General features: G+C 43.3%; 1 protein-coding gene and 1 long non-coding RNA gene across 4 annotated transcripts in view; both read left to right on the forward strand.

Annotated features, from left to right (window-relative positions):
* LOC136363751 (uncharacterized) overlaps positions 1 to 24,750 on the forward strand; it is a 196,827-nt gene that overhangs the window by 62,574 nt on the left and 109,503 nt on the right. The window lies entirely within an intron of this gene.
* On the forward strand, positions 539 to 23,260 carry LOC136363743 (kinesin heavy chain-like). The gene is made up of 15 exons (XM_066323207.1): positions 539 to 784; positions 2,317 to 2,385; positions 6,400 to 6,606; positions 7,386 to 7,532; positions 9,911 to 10,099; positions 10,661 to 10,778; positions 11,348 to 11,424; positions 12,421 to 12,530; positions 13,315 to 13,416; positions 13,995 to 14,055; positions 14,410 to 14,481; positions 14,998 to 15,102; positions 18,411 to 18,627; positions 19,569 to 19,682; positions 22,402 to 23,260. The coding sequence occupies exons 1-14, from the start codon at positions 554 to 556 to the stop codon at positions 19,673 to 19,675; spliced, it is 1,812 nt and encodes a 603-aa protein (XP_066179304.1). The 5' UTR covers positions 539 to 553; the 3' UTR covers positions 19,676 to 19,682; positions 22,402 to 23,260.

Genomic DNA, 24,750 nt, shown 5'->3' on the forward strand with positions numbered 1-24,750 from the left:
TTTTTTTTGCCCCCACCCCCCCCCCCCTTTTTTTGCCCCCCTCCTTTTTTTTGCCCCCCCCTTTTTTTTGCCCCCCCCTTTTCCCCCCCCCCGTTTCCCCCCCCTTTTGTCCCCCCTTTTGTCCGCCTTTTCCCCCCCCTTTCCCCTCCTTTTTCTCCCCCTCCTTTTCCCCTTTTTCCCTATTCCTTTGTTTTTTCCCTTTTTTTTCATTCCTTTTTTTTCTACCCTTCTTTTTTTTCCGTTCCATCCCACTTTCCTTCCCCCTTTCCTTCCCCCCTTTTTCCTTCCCCCTTCCTTCCGGCCCCCCCTTTCCTTCCCCCTTTCCTTACCCCCCTTTTTCCTTCCCCCTTTTCCTTCCCCCTACGTCCCTCCCCTTCCTTTCCCAGTTCCCCCTCTTTCCCTTCCCCTTTTCCTTTCCCTTTTTCCTTCTCCCCTTTCCTTTCACCCCTTCCTTCCACTTTCCCTTCCCCTTCCTCTTCCCCTTTTTTTTCCCCTTTTTTTTCCCCTTTTTTCCCCTTTTTTTTGGCTCCCCTGAGCCCCTCAACGACCGGGAATGACCATCCACGGCTTTGGGATGGCAGGATTTGAGCTGAGCTGTGTCCCTGCAGGAGAAGCCGTGCCAGAGGAGGAGCAGATCAGTGCCAAGGACCAGAAGAACCTGGAGCCTTGTGATAACACCCCAATCATTGATAACATCACCCCCGTGGTGGCCAGCATCTCCACGGAGGAGAAGCAGAAATACGACGAGGAGATCGCCAGCCTCTACAGGCAGCTGGATGATAAGGTGGGAATGGTTCATTCCAGGTGGAAATCCAGAATTATTGCCAAGATTGGTGGCTTTTTTTCCCCCCCACCCCTCAATTCCTCCAGCGCTGGGAACTGGAAAACGCTGGGAAATTCCAAATAGTGCATAAAAAAGCAGCTCTCCACCCCCTTTTCTTGTTCTCCAGGAAATCACAGCCAGGATTTCTGTCAATTTTAACTTCAGGCTTTTCCCTTCCCTTCAGTGATTTGTGTAAAATACCTCAGCAAACTGCAAAACAAAACAAAACAAAAAAACCCAGAAAACCCAAAAAAACCCCAAAAAACCCCCACAAAAACAAAAAAAAAAAAAAACAACAACAAAACAAAACCAAAACCAAAACCCCCCAAAGAAAAAAAAAAAAAAAACCAACAAAAAAACCCCCAACCAAAACACCAAAAAAACCCACAAAACCCCAAAACAAAACCCCCAAAAAGGGTGACTGTCCTTAATAATCCCAGCTATTAAAATTTTAAGGAAAACACATCCCCATCCCCTTTTGTTTGTGTGGCTGGAGCTGCAGACACAGCCCAAAGTGCAGGTGGCTCATTTATTTATTTCTCTGCACATCAGTGGCATCACTTAAAGCTCTCAGCAATTCCCTTCCCCAGCCATTAAGAGCTTTGGCTTGTGGGAAGATGAAAAGAAAAAAAAAAAGGGTCCAGAAAAAAGCCATTCAGCACCCTGGATGAGGGCAGCAAAAAGGCTGCCTCAAAACAAAAAAAAAAAAAAAAGAAAAAAGGCAAGAATCCCTTTTTCCCGTCAGGAATCAATATTCACTTTTAAAATTCAGTTGTAATTAGCAGGAAAATAGCAGAAAGAGAAGTGCCCAGTGTGTCCTTGCCTGTTAATATGGAGGTTTGGCTCTTTGTGGACACAAAGGAATTGGGTTTAAATCTTATTTTTGGTCTCCCTGCACAGTCTGGTTGTACAGCAGTGTTGGTGGCACTGAAAAGAGAATTTTTCTGGAAGAAATGACAGTTTTTCTCTGATTGCATCCCCAGTAGCAATCTCCAGCTTTTACATATTGATCAGGAAAAGGAAAAAAAAAATAATTCAGTCATTCTTTCACTTTCCTCATCAAAAGCAGCAAAGGCCAGTAAATTATTCTGGAGGGAAGTGGCAGCAGGTTTGAATTTCCCCCTGAGCCTAATATGGCACAGGACTGTGGGAAATGAAGATGTTTGATATTCATTTCTATGTAGAAAGAACATATTTGATCCCAAACACCCCAAACCCAAAATATCACCATTTATACCAGCTTTTACTGCAGATCTCTGTGTATCCTTATTTATTTTATTTAGGGTATATTTATGTGTATTTATTTATGTATATTTATTTATGTATATTTATTTATGTATATTTATTTTTCCTTCCCCTCATACCACTCACAGAGTTTGCTGCATTATTCCCCAATTTTATTTTTTTTTTCTAGAAAGGGGGGAGATAAAAAGTGATCAAATGAGAGCTGTGAAAAGAAATTAAAAAAAATCTCCACCCCTGTTTGATTGCAGGATGATGAAATCAACCAGCAGAGCCAGTTGGCTGAAAAATTAAAGCAGCAAATGTTGGATCAAGAGGAGGTAAGAAACTAAAATAAATAAACCAACCTAAAAAAAAAAAAAAACCCTTTATATTTTTCTCCTGAGCCCCTTGTTTAATGGTTGTCACAGCGGTTCAGATTAACTGGCTAAAATTCAAGTGGGAAAAGTAGGAAAAAAGCCAGGTTTCAACTCAAAATTTCATAATATTCTCACTAAGCCTCGATGAAACTCCTGGAAATAACAATCCCTCCTGCTGGGAAGTGATGCTGGAGCTCCAAGGGAGGATGGGGCCAGGATTTTTCACTCCAAACAGGATTTTTTTTTTGATGTGTCTGTGCCCATTCAGGCATCCAGGCACTGTGGACTGCAGGGAGTCAGAGATTTCCTGGTATCAAATCACTAATCAGCATTATTTTGGTAATTAGAGGCAGCGAGCTGTGGGATGGAAAACCCTGAGAATTGGTGGTGCCACGGATTTGCTGTGAAATCTCAGATTGTTCCTTTCAAACGTTTGATTGCAGCGTTTCTGTCCCTAAAATGAAACTTTTGGAAGGTTCAGGATGGGGAAGGTCATCACTGAGCTCAGCCAGAACTTTCCCTTCTCTGAGGAGTTCTGAGGATGCAAAATGAGGCAGCAACACCAAGTTCCCCAAATGTTGCTGAGATATTTATTAGGAATTGCTTTTATTGTGTATCCAGCCCCTCAGAAAGGGTTTCCAAGGTGTTATAAGAGAAAAAAATAATTTATAATCCTCTTTTATTCATCACTCAGGGTTCAGCTGCTCCCTCTGGGGACTTGTCCTGGCTAGGGGAACCCCCAGCTTTTTTATTTTATTTTATTTTATTTTATTCTCTTTTATGCCAAGATGAAGCTCCTCATTCTCTTGCCGCAGCTTGATTGGATCTTTTCCATATTATCTTTTGAAGGAGTTTTTGGGTCACTTTGCTGCCTGTGCAAACCAGAATAGTTAAAATTATTATTCTTAAGTAATATTATTAAATCTTTTTAAGTAATATTATTAAGTAATATTATTAAATAAAATTATTACTCTTATGTAAGATTATAAATTATTTAATATTATTAAAAAGTAATATTATTAAATATTATCATCTATCCAACAAGATGATGATAATAATAATAACAATAACAAGATAATAATAATAATAATAATATTAATAATAATAATAATGCATTTTATGCCTGCTCAGACCATTATCTCCTGATGTGTGTTATGAGTTTGTGTCACCTCCCTTTTCTTCTTCCCATCTTTTTTACATCCCTCTTCTCACCTGAGGCAGATTTTTTTTTTTTTTTTTCCCTCACAGTTGTGCCTTGATTTTGGGGTGATGAGCATCCCTCCTGCTTGGGAGCAGCTGACACAATTATTCCTCACCCCTGGAAGATAAATCAGGATTTCAGTGGTCCTTTTTTCCCCCACACCCCCTTTTTAAATTTTTTTTTTTTTTTGCAAATTCCTCATCCAGCTTTGCTAAATGACAAAACCTCTGCTGCTGCTGTTGTTCAGAGCCTTTTTCTGCCTCGTCTCAGCTCTTGCCTGGGAGGGAGAAGGTGATTTTTTTTATTATTCAAGGTGTTTTTCCCCACATCAGCCGTCCCTGCTCTCCCCTGGAGATGTGATGAGCTCACTGATCCACCAGCAGCTGCCTCACTCTGCTCCCCCCCTAATTAACCAGCCCTTATTTCTGTTTGATTAAGCCAGCAGGTTAATTAGAAACCTGAGTCCTGCTGCAGATGAGGCTGATTTTGGGAGAGGGGAGGGAGATTTGGTGCCTTTTTCACCTCTGGCTGCTGCTCAAGGTGGGTGTTTTTGGGGGATTCTGAATATTCCATCCCCACCTGGGACAGATCCATGAAGTGCTGCAGATCTGGGTCTTTTCCCTTTATTTACAGATTTTCTTTTTTTTTGTTTTTTGGTGGCTTTTTGCTCCATTTTTTCCACACCGTATCAGCCAGAATTGCCTCTCCCTGTTTATGCTGTAGGTGATGCAGAAGCCCTGGTTGAAGCCGCGCTGATGTTCACACAGCGAATTTCTTAAGTAAATGCAAATAATAGTTCCATCTGTGTTTAGCAGGGAGATAATTTGAAGCTATTTTGTTGTTTAAATATTTACATGCCATCTGGCTCTGGCAATGCAATGGCTTTTTCCATAACGTGAGTGCACTTCTGAGGCTGCAGCATTAGCAGGGAGATAAATTTCCCTTTTTCCCTTTACATCTGAATCCTCTCTGTGCCTCTCTGGGCACGTGCCAGCCTCCAGAGCTTCCCTGCCTGCTTTGCTGTTTTCCACCAGCCAAAAAAATTTAAAAAAGCCATTTCATTTTCCACTCTGAGCTTCAAAGAAAAAAAAAAAAAAAAAGGAAAAAAAAAAAAAAAAGCCATTTCTTCTGGGATATTCTGCTTTTTGGGTGGTCTGGGTTTTTTTTTTTTTTTTTTTTTTTTTTTTTTTTTTTTTTTTTTTTTTTTTTTTTTTTTTTTTTTTTCTGGGGATCTCAGCTGCTTGGTGGGCAGATCAGGAGAAACTCACCCAAAACACTTCAGCAGGGAAGGTTTTATTCCAATATTATACCAATCCTAAATCCATTTCTCAGAGAGGAGTGAATTCAGTGAGTGAGTGTCCAGCCTTTGCTGTCAGGATGAGCATGGAGCCCTCTCACATCTCCTGCCCTGGTTTTATCTGCTGTAATTCCCTCTTGGATGCTTTTTATGCCATGTCAAGCCCTGGTTTTGGTATTATTCCTGACCGTGCAGTATTAGCAGTAAATGTTAGGTGTCACTTTTATTTATTTTCACATCATCTCTCGGTGCAGGGCTGGGCTTGTGCTGAGGACACCACAGCTGAATTTTCAAGGTTTTCCCCTCCCACTGAGCATTGGTTCAAGGGACAGGACTAAGGCAGCGACCTCCCACAATCACTGAAACCTCAAACTCACTGAAAGAAGAAATTTAATAAGTTTTCCAGCTTGGAAACACTCACTAGAGAGTGTGTGTGTGTGTGAGAAGTCAGTGTTTTCTTTTGAGATGATCTGTCCTCGGCATCATCCTTCAGATGATAACTGGGAATAATCGTCTTAGGTTTGCTTATCGAAATATTTCTGTAAAAGCCACCAGCTCTTTGAGGCCGCCTCAGAGAGTCTTTTTCCCTCAGCTCAAAGCCCTGAGCCTCTGCTCAAACGTTTCACTTGGTGGCATTTTTTTAGGGCTGAGCTGCAGCGCTGGATTGAGGGCACAAAACGTCTTTGGAGCCCTGACGCTGTTTAAAATCAGTTTCTCTGCCTCACTCTTGGGTCATAATAGGATTTGGTGAAGATTTTTCCTGTTGAAGTCCAGAGCTTTTTTTTTTTTTTTTTTTTTTTTTTCTTTTTGTGCTTCCTTCAAATGCTTTGTGCTAAAACTGGTGATGGTTTCAGGATTTCTCCCCTCCTGCACACACGATTTGTGCTCACTCTTTTTTCCCCTCTTTGCCCGTTTTTCTCCTTTTCAATATTATCTTTTGAAGGAGTTTTTGGGTCACTTAGTGTTACTGTAGGCACACAGAATGACACAGTATCAAGTTTTCAGAAGACTCATTTATTATAGCCCCATGCTCTCTTTTAGACAGTTTTTACAAACCTCATGGACAACTTTAATTGGTTAATTCTTGTTAATTATTCTATTGGTTAGTAAAAGATATTTTACCTGTCCATCAAATCTACCTGTTCTCTGATTGTTAAAATATTTACATGCCATCTGTAAACACATTTTCTTTACTGATTCTCATGGGACAAACCCCTTGCTGTTATTACAGGTAGCACTTCTTTTTCACCCTCCGAATAGATTGTTGTGTCAAAGGAACTTTTGTGTCAAAAGTGCACAAAAGAGCACAAAAGGAATGAGAAGTTCTCCATTCTCCAACCAGCTTTATGTGGGAACTTGCAAATTGCTTGTCAGCTTATGGCAAATTGCAGATTCCCTGTTAGCTGCACTTGGAAGAAATGAGAGGCCAGCTGTGGCTCTATCCACACCTTAGTGCTGCTGTGGTGTTTCCTTCCAGCTTTTGGCCTCCACGAGGAGGGATTATGAGAAGATCCAGGAGGAGCTGACCCGGCTCCAGATCGAGAACGAGGCAGCCAAGGACGAGGTGAAGGAGGTGCTCCAAGCCCTGGAAGAGCTGGCTGTCAACTATGACCAGAAATCCCAGGAAGTGGAGGACAAAACCAGGACCAACGAGCAGCTGGCGGACGAGCTGGCACAGAAAAGTGTAAGAGGCACTTGTTGGTGCTTGTTGGTTCTCTCCTTGCTCCCTAAACCATCCCAAATTCCCTGCCTTAATTAATGAAATGAAGGGAATTCAGAAGCTGCTCCGTGGAAGTTGGTGGCAGATTGTGGCTCTTGCAGCAAGGGAGGGGATGTGAGAAGTGGCCATCCTGTGTTTTGGATATTTAAAACCTGTATTTTGCCAAGAAAGCTGTGAAAATCTGCCTCCTGCAAATGGCAGCAGTTTGTGGTTTTCTGGACTCTGCGCTGTGGGATTTTACAGGGAGCCAAGGGATCTCAAGGAAGGAATCGGGGAAAAAAAAAATTAATCGGCTTTTTCAGCTGATGTGTCCTGATCTTGAGGAAAGAAAGGAAAATCAAGATTGGTTTAGTAGCTTAAAGCATCTTTTTTCCCTTAATTCATTGCACCAACTTAAGGAGCTGTTGTTAACATATCTGTTTCATTAAAGACTTTGTTATCTCCCCCAGTAAAACAGATTACCACGAAATCCATTGGAAAAAAATTGAATTTTCTATCCCTCCCTACCTATTTCTCTGCGATTAACCTCCTTTGATGTATTATGCAAATCAGACTCTGAGCGGATTTGCCACGTTTAATAGATCCAAAGTAGCCTTTGGTGGCAAGTGAGTTGTGAAAGTGGATTATGCCAAGGTGGAACTGGATGTGTCACTACGTTGTGCCAGCAGGCACGAGGAAAATACCCCGTGGAAACTGCCCAGCCTGCAGAGGGGAGGGTAATTCTTGTTTTTAAACCTTTCCAGAGTGCCCTGACAGCCACCCAGAGGGAGCTGGGCCAGCTGCAGGAGCTCAGCAACCACCAGAAGAAGAGAGCCACAGAAATCCTGAACCTGCTGCTGAAGGATCTGGGGGAGATCGGGGGAATCATCGGCACCAACGACGTGAAAACCGTGCGTGGGCTTTGTGCTTCTGTCCCCCAGCTCCTCCCGCAGGGAAAACACTCCAGCAAATCAGGGAATCCCACAGGGCTTTGGCTTGGAAGGGGATTACACCTCTTCTGGTTCTAAATCCCCTGCCAGGGGCAGGGACACCTCCAAGTGTCCCAGGGTGATCCAAGCCCCAATGTCCAACCTGGCCTTGGATATTCCAGGGATCCAGGGGCAGCCACAGCTGCTCTGGGAATCCCAGCCCAGGCAGGAATTCCCAATTCCCAATCCCCCAGGCAGCCCTGCCCTCTGGCAGTGGGATCCATTCCCTGTGTCCTGTCCCTCCAGCCCTTGTCCCCAGTCCCTCTGCAGCTCTCCTGGAGCCCCTTCAGGCCCTGCCAGGGGCTCTGAGCTCTGCCTGGAGCCTTCCCTTCTCCAGGGGAACATTCCCAGCTCTGCCTGGAGCCTTCCCTTCTCCAAGGGAACATTCCCAGCTCTGCCTGGAGCCTTCCCTTCTCCAGGGGAACATTCCCAGCTCTGCCTGGAGCCTTCCCTTCTCCAGGGGAACATTCTCAGCTCTCCCTGGAGCCTTCCCTTCTCCAGGGAACATTCCCAGCTCTGCCAGCCTGGCTGCAGCCCTGGGAGCATCAGGAGGTGGGGGAGATGTGGATCCAGCAGTGCTTCTCCCAGGACATTCTGTGTAAATCCCGGCTGAGCACACAGGAGGACACGTACAGGGCTCTTTGTCTGGCTGGAAGAGGCTCCCTGTCTGGGCTCACAGTTACTCCCTGCTCAGTTTTTGGGGCCAGAGCCCATCTGGGAGTGACTGAACTGATGAATGGGGGCTCTGAATTCCCCCAAAACAATGCACAGGTAGCCCAACTCCTTCTTTAGCTGGCACAACTCAGAATTCCCAGAATATGAACACTTTGGCTTCTGAGGTGGCCAATTTTTGATCTGAAGTTTGGTGCAAGTTTTGGTCAGCCCTGTCTTGAGGTTTGCCTTTCTGTGGCTCTTGGGATTTTGGGGATACAGGAGAGGAGGTGGCCGCTCACTTTGTCACACTTGTAGAAGAACAAAACGCTGGTTTCAGAGAAAATATTTGTATGGTCACTGCGAAATGGCAGCGATGGGAACTTTCCATGGCCTGCAAAATCTCCTTGGCGGTGTTGATGTCCATTTAAAACCACAGGGAAAATAGTGGTTAAAACTAAGTTCATGTTTGAGATGTATGAAAATTCCCTTCAACACATTCCTGTTAATTTTAGTTCACTTTTTGTTGCTGTCCTGCCAAGGCTGTCTCGGGTCAGGAGGAGCTGCAGCCTGTCCTGCTGCAGAGGACACAATCCCTGCTGTCCCTGTGCTGCTGCGGATTCCTCCAGCCTTTGGAGATGTCACAGCAGCCTCTGGTGGCCGGAGGAGCAGGGACTGGCAGGGGAGATCTTTGCAAATGGAGGCAGAGGCAGTTTGGGACAAGTTTTTTGTGGGAACCGAGATGCCAGCACTTCAGGGAACAGCTGTCAGTGAAAATAAGGCCAGACTGAGGAGAATAGTTTCAAATTTGTTGGCAATCAGCATCTTCTCCAAATGTGTCTAATCTCAGAGCAGACTGAAAATTTTGGAAGAAGCCTCATTTTTCAGGATTTTTGGGAGAAGGAGCAGCACATATTCCCTTCTCCTTGGCAGTTCTGGGAAAAAAAAGGGGAAGCTGATGAAGCTGAGGTGTGGTTTTGCTCAGGGAGAACCTGCACAGCTCCTCAGTGGAATCTCCTGAGCTGGAGTTCCACAGGATCATGGATCCAGCTCCTGGCCCTGCACAGACACCCCAAAACCCCACCTTGGGCATCCCTGGGAGTGTTGTCCAAAAACTCCTGGAGCTCTTGGGATTGTCACCATTCCCTGGGGAGCCTGGGCAGTGCCCAGCACACTCTGGGGGAAGAACCTTTCCCTGAAATCCAGCCTAATACCTGGATGTGATATCCCTATATCATATCCCTTCACACAAATGTGAAATGTTTGAAATTCCCAAAAATAACATGCACTAGATAAATAAGAACAGAACATTCAAGATAAAGAAAAATAAAATACACAAGATAAATACAAATAAAATGCACAAGATAAAAGGACAAATCAACCCAAAACTTCTAAAGGAGGATGTCTCCTTAATATAATAAGCACTCTTTGCTTTGTGAAAAGGTCCCAATTCTGATTTTTTTTTTTTTTTTGTCCTCCAAATATGAGTTTCAAGTTTTCAGCAATAATTCATACTTTTCTCCAACCTCTCTTTCTGAATGACCCCTGGCCTGTAAGCCCACCCCAAATCCCAGAACAAGCCTCCAGCGGGGCTCCCAGAGCAGGAGGAGCTCTGGGGCAATCCCCGTGTGCAATCCCCGTGTGTTCAGCTGGCAGATGTGAACGGGGTGATCGAGGAGGAGTTCACCATGGCCAGGCTCTACATCAGCAAGATGAAGTCGGAGGTGAAGTCGCTGGTGAACCGGAGCAAGCAGCTGGAGAGCGCCCAGATGGACTCCAACAGGAAGATGAACGCCAGCGAGAGGGAGCTGGCGGCCTGCCAGCTCCTCATCTCCCAGGTGGGTCTGCTCCTGCCTTCCCCCAGCCTTTGCTGCCCTTCCCGACCCCGGAGGAATGAACCTTGTTAGGTGAGGTGTGAAAATCCAGGCAGCATTAATTTCTCATCCTCGGGTTAAGGGTGTTTTTAATTCCGTTTTGAGCGTTTTCGTTACACACTTCGCTGTTTTCTGTCGACAACAAACTTCTTGTTCGAAGTTTGAGCTTCAGCTTCTTCTCCAAGAGCTTCTTGAGCTTCTGCAGGTTGAAGATCCCAAAGCTGCCACCTCGAGGCTGGTGCCCAGCTGCTTTTGCAAAGCTGCTGCTGTTGGTTTAACACCAAGTTTAACACCATTCCAGGGATATTTTGGGATTACTGCCTGAATTCCAAATTGGCCTGCTCAGTGTGACCTCCAAAAGCACAGCCTGCTTTGACCTCTCAGCTCCTTCCCAGACATTCTGCTGTGAATTCTCGGAGTCGTCACCTCCAGATGTGGAAATCCTTTCCCTTTTCCCTCCTTTACTGTGGGACAGTTTTCCCTGAATCCCTCCTCCCGCCTCACTGCTGTTCCTTGCCTTTAAAGCACGAGGCAAAGATCAAATCCCTGACAGACTACATGCAGAACATGGAGCAGAAGAGGAGGCAGCTGGAGGAGTCCCAGGACTCCCTCAACGAGGAGCTGGCCAAGTTACGTGCTCAAGGTACAACTCTGGGTCTGGTGCTCCTCGTTTCTGTCTCAGAAGACTCAATTTGTCCCTTAATGATGTGAAAAATTATAAAACCCCCACACAAAGATCCTTTAGCTAACAGCACCGATCAATCTGGCTAAATATTCTGTAAAAATCTGGGATTTAATGAGGATTTATCTAAATTTCAGTTGAACCTCTGCAAAATCCCTGCCCCATTCCAAACAGATGTGCACAAGTTCACTTCATTTTCCCAGCTGACCTAATTTTCGAGGTTTTCTTGGTTTTCCCCTTCCAATTTAATGTGGAAAATGTGTCGGTATCAAAAGAAGTTCTCGTAGCTTTGCTGAACTCCTGGATTACATAAATTTTTAACCTTGCACCCTTAAAATCATTCTGGATTTCTGCACAAGGGAATTTCCCTCACTAAGGTGGGGACCAGACTTTTTTTACTTTTTTATTTTTTATCTTTTTTATTATCTCCTGTGCTGTTAGAACAGAATCCTTATAGCATCTCCTGGAATAAATTAAATTTATTTTAAAATATGGATTTTAAAATTAAAACTGTCTCCACCTCTAAACAGAAAAAATGCACGAAGTCAGCTTCAAGGACAAGGAGAAGGAGCACCTGACACGACTCCAGGATGCAGAGGAGATGAAGGTACAGTTTGGCACAGTGGAAAATTTTGAGGGAATTCCATGGTGGGATTGTTCACTGGGGTGGAATTTTGTCTTCCTGTTCACATGGCCCAAAAATTACATTGATTCACCTCTGTGTTAGACTAATGTTTTGCTGCTGGAGCTCTGCTGAAAGTCAATTTGCTCAGTGGTGAATGAGGTTGCTGGGGTTAATGTGATTTAGCTACTTATAAATCTGATTTTAAAAGAGGCCACTTCCCCAAAGTTTGGCTGGAATTCTGATTATCTCCTGGAAATAATAATAAAATACATAAACCTGCTTTCTGGTACTTTTCCTTTGGAATGCCAAGAAAGGTTTGCAGTCATGAGTTGTTCCGACGGGGTTGCAAATTGCAGACAAGGAAAAACACAGTTTTAAAAGGATAGTGATAGAGGCTTGCCAGCTGCAGAACTTTTCCCCCATTTATTAAAAATTTAAGTGATTAAAGCAGTTGTAAAGTTATTAAAGCAGTTGTGATTTAAGTGGTTGTAGCTTACAGCTCCAAGAAAGAAAATAATGTCTTTTGTTAGTAATCTAAATAGATAAATCGAGTTTTTCATGCTGCTCGAGGTGTATTTACTCCTAGAATTTAAATTTAAATAACAATTTCGGTAGCAGGGCTGTGGATAAAGTATTCTCAAGAGGTTTGGGGTTTTATTTCTGTCACAGGTAGAGCTGTACAAGCATTTCCTGGGTGAATAAATAGGAGGAATAAGATTGGTGTAAAATCAGTGTCATTCGTGGCCAATGGGTTTTCACGTGCCACTTTTTGCCAGAAAATGAGTTAAAATTATTCCACATCTGTTGCTAAAATGGGAATTAAACACTTGGATGAGCAGGCAGAGAGTTTTGTGATTCCAGAAGGAAAGGGCAGGCAGATCCCTGAGTGGATTTGGTGGTTTTCCCTCAGACCCAGGGGTTGCTGAGAGGGAGCTGTGTGTCCCTGGGTGGTTCTGATTCCACCTCTGGTGTTTGCAGAAGGCTCTGGAGCAGCAGATGGAGACCCACAGGGAAGCCCACCAAAAGCAGCTGTCCAGGCTGAGGGACGAAATCGAAGAGAAGCAGAAGATCATCGATGAAATCAGGGAGTGAGTTCACCCTTCTCCATCCCTCCTTCCATCCTGCCGTGCTTTGGGGTTGGTTTTGTGAGGTTTGATTGATGTTTCTTTGCCGGTTCTGTCCTTACACGCAGCAGCCAAGCCTGTAATTATTTTACAGGGTGGATTACAGGGCCTAATTCTTTATTGGGGAGCTTTAACAAGACCATAAAATTATGGAGTTTATTAAAAAAAAAACAACCAGGGTAATGTTACACCTGCAGGTCAGTAGGTGAGAGGAGCTTGCAGGAGAGCAGGTTTTTAAAGGATCATGGAATTATTTGGATTGAAAATGTCTTTAAGGTCATCGAGTTCAGCCACCACCGAACCCAAGAAGATTTTGGGATTGTCTCACAGCAGCCAGTCCTTCTGAGAGTCTGGGTGACTCCAACAGCTCCCATTTTCACACATTTTTGTGTTTGCTTTTTTTTCCTCACACACCAACCTGTTACATTTTGCTCCTGTATTCTTCTTTTTCCAAAATCTAGGCAATCTTCTATCCTATTTACTGTGTGGCCAAAGATTAACTGTAGGGAAATGATGAAGCAAGGCTGAAAGATGCCAACAACAATTTGTGTCCAATTGCTCTCCAATATTTTAAAATTATGTCCTTCACGTTCTTTGTGCTTCATTTCTTCTAGATTTTTTTCAGCAGAGAGTTACAGCTTTGCTTTTTCTCTGCCCAATCCTATTATTTTTTTTTCATGGAAATTCACTCTCCTTTTCTCCTGGAGTTCAGGCTGAGCTGTGTTGACTTTTCCTTTCCCATTTCCAGCATGAACCAGAAGCTGCAGCTGGAACAGGAGAAGCTCAGTGCTGATTATGATAAATTAAAAATTGAAGACCAGGAAAGAGAAATGAAGCTGGAAAAGCTCATGTAAGTGCAGAGTTTCCTCACTTGGTACCCCTGAGCCTCTCCATGTGTCCATGGAAAATGTGCTGGAGAGAGGGATTTGTGTTGGAATAATCACATTTCAGTAGCAAATCCAGCAGGAACTACTAATAAATAATTACCAATTACTGTCTATTTTTATATCACACGCTTTTCAATAGTGGCTTTGATAACTGCCAAGGAGAGTTTATTGGAGCTCTGATTTTATAAAATATCCCAGCAAGTGTTAAAATCTCTCATTCCTTAATGAGAATCCAGCATGATTTTAAAAATGAAAGAAGTTGGGGATTTTTGGTGGGGTTTTGTTGTTTTTTTGGGAGTTTTAAATCAGATGTCTGAGTGGAATCCTTTCCTGGAAATGAGAGAGAAAAATCCCATGTGTGGACACAAAGATGGAGGTGGTGACTCAGCCCTTCCACGTGATAAAATTGGATATTTGGGGCAATCAAAAGCATAATTAGAGATGTACAATTTGCTGCCACCTGCAGATGTGCTGCTCCAGGTTGGTTGATTCTCCTCTGTTAGTTCTGATTGATTTGTGTTCCATGTTGTGATCTTCCCAGACTCCTTAATGATAAAAGAGAACAAGCAAGAGAAGACCTTAAAGGGCTGGAGGAAACAGTGGTAGGTCTTGATTACACTTTAAATACATTTTATTTCCCCCTCTGTCTGTATTCCCTGGTGATATATATGGTAATTTTTCAGCAAACAGCTTTGAACTACCTAAATTAAAATTTAAAAAAGGATTTTTTTACCAATTTTGGGGAAATTGTTCTCTTCAGCGTGGTTTTGGGGCTGGATGGGGTTTATTTTGTGGCATTCAGAGTGGGCCAATGTGATTCCTAGAGAGAGAATCCAGAATTCTTTTCTCCTGTTACCAACTCAAATCCGAGGAGAACTTTTATACCAAAGCATCTACTATGCCCTAGTAATTTGTGCTTTCTTTTTTTAATTATTGTTTTGTTATTTTTATTCCAGGCAAGGGAGCTTCAGACTCTTCACAATCTGCGCAAACTGTTTGTCCAGGATCTTACCACCCGTGTTAAAAAAGTAAAACTCTGCTCTTTTAAACCCAGATCTTCCTCTTCTTTTTTTTTTTTTTGCAGAATTCTTGTGATTTGCTGGAAGCCTTTAGTGCATGCATTTACAAAATGGGATAATGTCTTTTTTAGTAGCAGCGAGAAACAAGATTAAAACTGTTCTGATGTTTATCAGCTTTTATTTGGTCCTAACTTGATAAGGAAAATGTTGGTGGTTGAGGCAAATGAACTTATCCAGTGCACTTCAGCTACAAAATTCTCAAAGATGACTAGCTTCAGAAATTATTTAGTATTACCTGATTTTCCTATTCAGGATTCCCCCATAATTGTTCACTAAAAATAATTTGGCTTTTTGTGTGAGGGGAAATGTGACTCCTAAGTATCAAACAGAGAGTTAAAACTATTTCTCTTAAATTTGGGGCTCTGTAAGACTTTTCTGCCTTTGGGGAGCTCAAGTTTTCCAAAGAGCTGAGCTTCCCCTTGAGTCTGTGCCTGGCTTTGCTGAGGGCTGCAGTTTTGTGTGCAGAGTGTTGAGCTGGACAGTGATGATGGAGGTGGAAGCGCGGCGCAGAAGCAGAAGATTTCCTTTCTTGAGAACAACCTGGAACAACTTACAAAAGTTCACAAACAGGTAAAGGCTCCCTCTCCCTGATTTCCGTCCTTCCCCTCCTCTCCCTCCCTCCAGAAATGCATTTTTTTTTTTTAATATTTACAAGGGTGATTTGGGAAGGTAACCTGTGCTGTCTGAGGAAAAGGTACCCACTAAACTCCTTGGCATTAGGAGTTAGAGCTGCTCTTCCCACTCCCTGTACTTCTAGGAATGTGGTAAATAAGGATTTAGTTTTTTTCCCGTGAAAATAGACCCGTTTTGGCATTAGGAAATACATAAAAATAGCATTTTTCTGGATGGGTTGTGCATCCCCAATTTGACTCCTCTGAAGCTGCTCAGAGGCACCTTGGAGGTGACTCGGGTGGCTTCAGCCAGCAGAGTTTTCAAGGAAAACAGTGGAATTGGGGTTTTCTGTGCAGCTGAAGGGCTGGTGCCTCCCTGGGGTGCTGAGGTTGGTCATTTCTGGGTTTCTCCATTTCTGTGTCCTCCCTCCTTCATGGGATTCCAGTTTCATACAATCCCAGATTTGGAATTAAAGCCCATCCAGTCCCATGGGCAGAGACACCTTCCACTATCCCAGGCTGCTCCAAGCCCTGTCCAGCCTGACTTTGGACACTTCCAGGCATCCAGGGGCAGCCACAACTTCTCCATCTCCTCAGATTTTAGGGAGAAATTCTTCCCTGTGCCTCCCCACCCCTACAGGGAAGAATTTCTCCCTAAAATCACCCCTGTTGGAGCTGTGTCCCACTGTTCAGGCACACCACACAAAACACGAAAGCTGTTTTGATTTCTTTTTTGAGCAGTGATATGACACTGTGCACTGCACTCTCCTGAAGCTGTATTAGTGACCCACACTCCCAGATTCGCTTGAATTATTCCTGTGGAAGTGCCAAAAGAGCAGGAAATGCTGGACTGTGATAGGTGTCTGCTAAGGTTTGGGGGTTTGAGATTCCCAGGGAACAGATGGTTTAAAGACCTACTTTCTAAATGTGGAAACTGGGACATGTTCAAAGTGGTTTTTCTTTTACCATTTTGCCTTTTTTTTTTTTTTTTGCACTCGTTTCATGCATCTGCTGGGTTTCAAGTATGGATTTTTATAGCTCTCATTAGCGTGTATTTACTCAAAATCAACTTGGAATTCACATCTCGTAGGAAACTTAGAGAGAAAAGTGACATTGGACTTGATACTGGATTTTGTGTCCTAAACTACTTCCCACAACAAGGGTTCTGCGCTTGCAGAAAAAGCACATTGTGACAATGTTTTTTTAGCTTGTTTGTGTTTTTCTCCGGCACTAAGCCTGGCCCAGCAGGTTTCAAACGCTCTGGTTGTTAAACAACGTGTGAATGTCAGGACATGCTGTTGCTTTGCTGTATTATTAATGTGGTTGTTAATCGGCTTTTCACTCCAGAAAAGCAAGAGTCACTCCTTTGGAGTAGATTCCTGTTGACTTCCAGCAGTGGTGTAAGCTGTTCAGCACAAACTGCGCTGGATTTTCTGCCCATTTGCATGAGTTTTGTGTTTATTAAAAATCAATCCTCTCTTGGCTGTTGCTGCGTGGGAAATCAGATGTGATTTATATAATTGATAGACCTTGCTCAGGTTCATATTAAACTGAGGAAGTGCATGAATTCAGAGTTGCCTATAATCATTATATTAATAGTTACAGGCCTGAAAGTGATTTCTTAGTGAAGTTCCCAGTTTTCCCACATGGCTGAGTAGGGAACACAGGTGAACACATCAGAACCACTGGAAGTGATGAATTTGGGGTGATCCCTGGTGCTGTCTGTAAGATATATTCAAGCATTATTATTTTAAAATCAGGAGGTTGATCAAGGGCTTGCAAAATCCTGGAGATCTCTGTGTTCTGAGGAAATGTAGAGTTTGTGCTGCAGTTTTTGAAGTGTAGAGAAGCAAATCTGGCTGTCAGGTGGCAGGGTTGGTCCTGAGGAGTCCTCATCTTTCAGGACCAGCTCTGTGGAATCTTGTAGAATGGGATAAACTATTTTTCTTTGATCTTTCTGGACAATTTAAATGAATATCACTCCTCAACCAGACAAGTGAATTTTGTGAGTAAAACTGAGCAGGGACAATGCACAGGGTGGGATTGTTGGAGTGCCCTGTGTGGCGTAAGGAGCTGGATTTTATCCTTTGTGGGTCCATTCCAGCTCGGGGCATTCTAAATTTCTCTTTAAACCAGGATTTTTACATTCATTTCTGGAAGAAACCTGTTTAATTTTAGTACACACGGTGTGGAGAGCAACTGGTGGAGTTCTCTCCCTCCTTGTGAGGTGACTTCTGCCATTTCTCTGAGGAAGATTTTTGCCACTTTCTTTTGACCTTGTGGGTCTGTCCCTGCTCAGGACATTTTATATTGCCCTTTGAACTAAGATTTTTGCATTAATTTCTGGCAGAAACCTGTTTAATTTTAGTACCTGTTATATGGAGAGCAGGGTGGCATTTTCTCCCTCCTTGTGAGGCGACTTCTCTTGCCATTTCTCTGAGGAAGAAAGAGAAGAAATTTCTTCTGCCACTTTTTTTGACCTTGAGGCTCCGTTCCAGCTCGGAGCATTCTAAATTTCTCTTTAAACTAAGATTTTTACATTAATTTCTGGAAGAAACCTGTTTAATTTTAGTACCTGTTATATGGAGAGCACGGTGGCGTTTTCTCTCTCCTTGTGAGGCGACTTCTCCCACCATTTCTCTGAGGAAGATTTTTACCACTTTTTTTGACCTTGAGACTCCATTCCAGCTCAGAGCATTCTAAATTTCTCTTTAAACTAAGATTTTTACATTAATTTCTGGAAGAAACCTGTTTAATTTTACTACCTGACATCTGGAGAGCAGGGTGGTGTTTCCTCTCTCCTCGTGAGGCGACTTCTCCTGCCATTTCTCTGAGGAGATTTCTGCCACTTTTTTTGACCTTGTGGGTCCATTCCAGCTCAGGACATTTTAAATTTCTCTTTAAGCTAAGATTTTTACATTAATTTCTGGAAGAACCCTGTTTAATTTTACTACCTGACATCTGGAGAGCAGGGTGGTGTTTCCTCTCTCCTTGTGAGAAGACTTCTCCTCAGAGAAATGGCAGGAGATTTCTGCCACTTTTTTTGACCTTGAGACTCCTTCCAGCTCCGAGCATTCTAAATTTCTCTTTAAACAAAGATTTTTATATCAATTTCTGAAAGAAACTTGTTTAATTTTACTACTTGACATATGGAGAGAACAGTGGCCTTTCCTCCCTCCTTGTGCGGCGATTTCCCGCCATTTCTACTGAGGAGATTTTCACCACTCTCTTCTGACCTCCTTTCCTTCTGAACCCCCTTCCCCGCAGCTGGTACGTGATAATGCAGATCTTCGTTGCGAGCTTCCTAAGCTGGAGAAACGCCTTCGAGCTACGGCAGAGAGAGTTAAGGCCCTGGAGAGTGCACTGAAGGAGGCCAAGGAGAACGCCATGCGCGACCGCAAGCGCTACCAGCAGGAGGTGGATCGCATTAAGGAGGCCGTGAGAGCCAAAAACATGGCCCGGAGAGCACACTCCGCCCAAATTGGTGAGGACATGGAGCTAAAGGGGCTGCCCACGTGCTCCAGGCTCGGGCTGGATGCTGAGGGTTGAGTGTAAAATGTAGGGACTGTTTCTCCTCTGCTGCACAGGAATCTTCAAAGGCCTCGCTTTTTTATATTTTTTTTTTCCCGTGGAATCTGCCCCACCTCGGGTTTAAAGAGGCTCTGCTGTTCCATTGGGTAAATAAAGGGCATAATGGGTCTTGTGTGCCCTTCTAGTGACCTGAAAACTTGTCTCCTTAAATTAGTCGCTGGCTTTCTTCCTCCTCCTCCCCCCACACACTCTCTCTCTCTGCTTTTATTCTTTTCTTGTCTTTCTGGACCTTTTCCCTTTCTCTTTTTTTTTCTCCTGATGACTCCTCTATGTGATTTAATTCCCAAAAAAGTCTTCCTTTGTAAATTCAGACATTGATATATCTCCGAGGCACAGTGTAATGGGTGCGCACAACAGAGGAACGGGGCAATTCCTGGAATGGTTTGTGGAGATTGCTGAAGGAGGATGGTTTAGATGGAGATGACAATATTGGGATATTCAATCCTGAGGGAGAATCACGCACACAAAGTGTCACCTCCTGGATGCTTCTCTTGTAGGCAGCCATACAAGCTTTGTCTTGGCATCTTCTGGAATGGTGTAAATGGGACATAAAAAGTGCCTCACCGCCTCACCAAGTCACTTCCCTCTGTTGTTAGACAGTCCAGAATCTTTGCAGATCCAGTGCATGGGAAGGTGGAAGGGCTCTGCCAGCAGGAAAAAGGATCTGCCAGCAGGAAAACGGGTGTATTTGTTGTTGGCCAAGGCAGGGAGTGCTGTGTTCCGCACAGCTGGACTAGAAACCACGCTGCCCTGAGCTGGGAAACAACGAGGGAGGTGGAAAGCTAAAACATGAAAGCTAAAATGTCTTGTTTGTTCCCTCTTTTCCCCCTGCAGCCAAGCCCATCCGCCCTGGTCACTACCCAGCGTCTTCTCCGACGGCCGTCCACGCCATCCGAGGGGGAGGGATGTCCAACTCCAGCTACTACCACAACACCAAATAAATGAGAGGTAAGGCCAGAGTAACTCACTCAGCCTCTTCTCACACTGATCACTCAGTCCACTTACATCTCATCTTGCTTTTAGGAGACCCACAGCAAGGTTTTTTTTTTCTATTGTTAGTAGTTGTTTGCTGATAGTTACAGTACTCGTTAATTGAGTGCCTTAATTGAGGAGAGGTTTTATTTTAATGACTTAACACTTCAGAAGTTTTTTAAGAATTGCTGTGGTAAATCTGGACAGAAATGCACACGTAGAGGTATGAAACTCATGTAGTAAAAGTAGAGTTCCAGAGGTTCCTTCTGCCAGCATCATCTGCTTTCTGTCCCATGGATGTGTTTCCATGTTGGGATATTCCAGCCTGGGATAGGGGTGGAGCAGCTGTCAGTGGCAGCAAGAGACAGCTCCAAATTTGAGTGTCACCATTTGGCACACTTTGCACTCTTAGCTCTCCTCATAAAAAAAACCAAAACAAAAACACCTAAATATTTTACTTTAATTTCCAGACCTTGAGGGTTTCTCCTAAGCAAAAGATGAGCAGCACGTTCCCAGGAGACTGTTCCATGGACTCCACCCTCCCATTTCTTTCTTTAAATGCTCATTATTGGCAAGATTTTATATCTGCAGTATTTTAGATGATCACTTTATGCCACAGACATGCCAAGAGCCTGATGGCAGCGAGTGGCTGTGAAAAGCAGCCTGGGGACAGAAAACTTGCCCCCTCCAAGTCTGGCTTTTTGCCCTCCTTGAGGATTAATTCTGTCTCACGACTCTCTTCATGGTCTGTGGTCTCCTCGAGGCATTCCTGGGTGTTTTGAGCATTTTTTTGGGAATGTTTCATGTCAGGCTTGCATGCCAAGCATCCATCACGCCACACTCAAGCTGTTATTGTGCTGGGGGATTGTTCCTGCTCATTGTGTTTGCCACGAGCTTCCAGCAACAAATATTTCCTCTGTTGATAAATTAGAGCAAGGCTTTGCTGAGTGGTTTTGTCCATTCTGGTCTGAAATTGGCTTTTCCACCTCAGGAGTCAGGTGCCTCTGTCCATCTGCTTCATTGCATTCCCACCTCTGTGACCTGGCAAAGAGTGGGATACAGAGAGCCCTTGTCAAAGATTTCTAAACATTTCTTGGGACAGCTACTCTGAGGGGAAGAAAAGCTGCCACCTGCCTCAAATAAATGCACCTTTAATTTACCAGCTGCAGGAAAAAGAAGAGTCAGACTCTAACAGGCCACACATGTCAAATGAAAAACGTTAGATTAATAAAAAGTTATTAATAAAATAACCACACTTGAAAGGAGTTGGGTTTGTAGTAACAAGACAGGACTGTGGAAGTCAAGAAAAAGCAATCAGGTGGCATAAAATGCCAGATATTTCAGATGCTGAGGTTTAGATTTGAGGGCTTTGGAAATGAGCAGGTTCAGGCCACGTTGCAGAGGAGCACCAGGGGAAATGAGGCTGGAGGAAAAGAAGATGGAAGATCTCGGGAGAAACTGGATAAAGTTACAGACTTGGGGTTTCTGGAATAAAAATAGGAAAAATCTGAAAACCGAATGGCAGCCTTACAGGTTGGAATGAAACCATTCCAACAGAGTGCTCTAGATTTGTTGCTCACACCCAGAAGTAAGTGTGGGAGGTGTAGTCCAAGGAGGCTGGAAAATGATTGGAGAAGGTCAATTTTCCTCAGTTTTGGTCCTTTGGTTAAGAGTTTGGTTGGTAAATTCCAACTATTTGGCTGCCAAAATTGGGAATATATGAGTAATCTGAATTCTGAGCTTGGATTGAAACCCAGGGGTCCGAGTAAGGGTGTTAGTAAAGGTGCTGCCAGCGCAGGGAAAACTTCATCCAGATTATTTCCTGATTATTGGTGAGACATTCCTGTGCTCTGCAGAAAGTGCTTTGGAATGGTGCAGCTCTACCCAGCTGGAATTAGAACAAAACTTTCTTTTATAGTCATTTAACAGCAGAGAAGTAAAAATTGAGGTTCCTATTTCAGCATTTGCTGAGGAGAGATTTATCTTGTGTTCATTCATTATTCACCATAAAGATAATACACGCTTAGTGCTGTTAGACTGGTCAGAGTTATGATTGATTAACCCAGCAGATGGAAGAGAAAAAAACGTGGGTTTTAATAAAATGTGCTTGTCTAATGTGCATATATAACATTATAAAGTATATTTTTATAATATTGTCATATTATATAAAAATATTTTAGATATTTCTGTAAATGCTTTTTATATGTGTATATATATATCAGGAAAAGATCTCTGTTGGGAGACAGAACAGAAGGATTGCTTTGAATTTGTATTTTTTCATCCTTCTGATTTATAATTTTCAAACTCTGCTGCTGTTACTTTCCCCCCTTATTGCATGAGATCAACACACACCAGCTCTTGTGCACACCCAATGAGCCGGGAGAAAAAAAATCCCATTAAAGGAACAGAAAATTAAAGGGGAGGGAAAAAAAAAAAAAAGTTAGACCTTTCGATGGTGTTTGGGTGAGACATAATTCCAGGCTACAGGTGGCAGAGAGTGAATTCCATCAGAATTGGCTCATTTTGTGAGACCCAAATAATTTTTTTTTAATGTGACGTTCCATCATTTTTTTTTAACGTGACCGCGGATTCGTCTCACTGGGCTCTGCCCATCCCATGTGAGTGCTCTTCTTTCTAATCCCCCCAAACCCGCTGATTTTCCTTCCCTTTCTCTCTCTCTCTCTCTCTCTGGCAGGTCAGTTCCACTTTAGCATGTTAAGGACTGTCATTAAGTCACATTAGGTATTTTTTTTTGCCCCTCTCCGAGCCGCTCCACGTCCCGCCCCGCTCCAGGTACTCCGAGCTTCGTAGGATCTCCACGTGTACAGAAGTGTCCAGCTCAGCTCCTCCAGATCCTCCTACAACGTCTGGAACATTCCCACCTCAGGCAAAGGATGACAGGGAGTCTGCCACTCCGAATTCCACGAGCCCTTGGCGCTGCTTAGGTTGGGGCTTCTCCACTCAGAGTGATGCTTTTTTTTTTTTGGGTTTTTTTGTTTTTTTTTTTTTTCCGAGTCCTTCGTTGGCATCGGTAATTCCCGACTTCTGGCATCGAGGAATTAATTATTCAATGACCAAGTGCCATCAAAGGCAGGTGATTGTGCTCCGTCATGACTGATTTCCTGTATAATATACATATTATTTTGTATTTTGAGGGGATGAAAATGTGCTGCTATGTGGTTTAATTTTACTGCTTAACATTTTCAGAAGGAAATTTCCCCAAAGAACCATTTGTAATATCCTGATTTAAAAAAAAGAAAAAAAAATCTTTGGACTGTATAAAATAACCTTTATTGCAGTACCTGGTAAAGAACAAACGGGATGCAGAGAAATCTGTTAGTATAGACCTAGGATTTGAAGTTTGGTAGTTCCATGAATTCATCTGTGTGACCTGTTTTAAAATTAAGCTCCTATTTCCTTGTAGTTCTCCCTGCAGTGGTGGGTTTTCCTGGAGTGGGATGGCTTAGCCACGTGTTTTGTAAGAGTTGTTCCCTAGGAATTTTATGAAGGAGTTCAGAATGCTGTGGAAACCTTGCCTTGGAAAATCCGACAAGCATCTCCCCCCCTCCCCCTTTCCCCAGACAAGCCCCGATCTGTTCACACCGGAATTCAGATCCCGGAGGGAACAGTCCCCTACCAGAACAAAGGAAAATAAAATCCTCCAAACCCTTCCTTCAAAAAAAAAAAAAAAAAAAAATCCAAAAGGAGATGAGAGTCGTACACTCGAGCTGTCCTTTGCAGACCAAATTTGGGATTTTTTTTTAATTATTATTTTTTTTTTCTGGGAAGTGAGGAGCACATTGCCAGGGAAAGGGAATGTCTCTCTAAGCCACTACATCCACTCATCCTATGGAAGGTCCGCTAGTGCTCCAGAGGGAAGGAAAAGCCTCCCTTGGATCTCTCAGGCAGCAAATTTCCATCTTCCCAGCAAGGGGGCACTGGAATTGCTCTGGGAAGGTTCTGCTGGGCAGGCTGAAGGTGCTGCTCCTCCTCCTCCTCCCTCCACATCTCCTGGGGCAGGTGGGACTCCAGGAAACCGGGATTCCAGGAAGGCTCCGGGAAGCTGCAATTCCAGGAAGGCTCCGGCCAAGCGTAGCCCTCTGGTCTTCTTTTGCAGACGTTTGCTCTTCTTTAATTTGAGATTGATTGGGATTTTTTTATTTTTCTTTTTTAAATTTCTGAATGTGTAGGTGTAGAACCCTTCAGTTCCGTAGAGCGTTTTGGAAGATTGTGAGTTGACTTTAGATATTTTTTTTACTACTGAAATTAGGGTGTTATAAAGTAAGTTGAACTTAATTTAACTGGTTTTGTTTTTTTGTTGGTTTTTTTTTTTTTAAATGTTGCACTATTTTGGGGGAGCATTTTGCTAAACATATTTAATGAAGTTGCAGATTTGCATGTATTTAATTTATTTTGTATTTTCCAAAGTTTTATATTTTCTTTCGTTACGTGCATGTGCACTGCCAGAAGAATGAACTGTGAACTTGCCATATGCAATCTTTAATAAAATCACTAACTCAGAACTACTCTCTGCTATCTTACCAGCTGGTCAGAGCTGAGGTTTCTACTAGGAATTAATAATCCTCTTGGTTTTGGTTCTAGGAAAAGACCCCAAGCTTATTTGCTGTCGAAGATTTTTGTACTTTAGGCAAACTTTTTGTTGTGTCTCTCAGCGCTCAGTAAGGAATTCTGTTGTAAATGTGGCATTTGTGACAACAAATGGTCTGGATTCCTCCAGGCATCACCAGGAGGTTTTTGGGGACAGCTCTGCCAGCTCCCTGCAGCTTGAGGGAGAAGTGAACTTGGACATCTCTTCCTCGTGCTGGTGCTGATCAGCCAGTCAGTGCCACCAGCAGCAAAACGATGAAGATTCTCCGAGTTCCCTTCTACACCAACACTGCAGGAGGACTTTCATCAATGCCCCCAAAGATGCCTTAGGCTAAAATCCTCCAAATTAAACACCTGAGATACCGAATGATTGGAAGGGATGAATTCTCAGCTGGACATGCTCTGCTTGTATCAATTTTTATTTTTGAAGCCTATT

This window comes from Sylvia atricapilla, chromosome 7 (assembly GCF_009819655.1).
Source record: "Sylvia atricapilla isolate bSylAtr1 chromosome 7, bSylAtr1.pri, whole genome shotgun sequence".
In the NCBI taxonomy this organism is placed as follows: domain Eukaryota; kingdom Metazoa; phylum Chordata; class Aves; order Passeriformes; family Sylviidae; genus Sylvia; species Sylvia atricapilla.

Bases quoted from the DNA above. Each gene is read 5' to 3' on its own strand.
- LOC136363743 (XM_066323207.1), top strand. From the start codon at position 554: ATGACCATCCACGGCTTTGGGATGGCAGGATTTGAGCTGAGCTGTGTC. The intron at 12,531-13,314 runs GTGAGTTCACCC...TCCCATTTCCAG, and splicing joins ATCATCGATGAAATCAGGGA to CATGAACCAGAAGCTGCAGC. The intron at 15,103-18,410 runs GTAAAGGCTCCC...CCTTCCCCGCAG, and splicing joins TTACAAAAGTTCACAAACAG to CTGGTACGTGATAATGCAGA.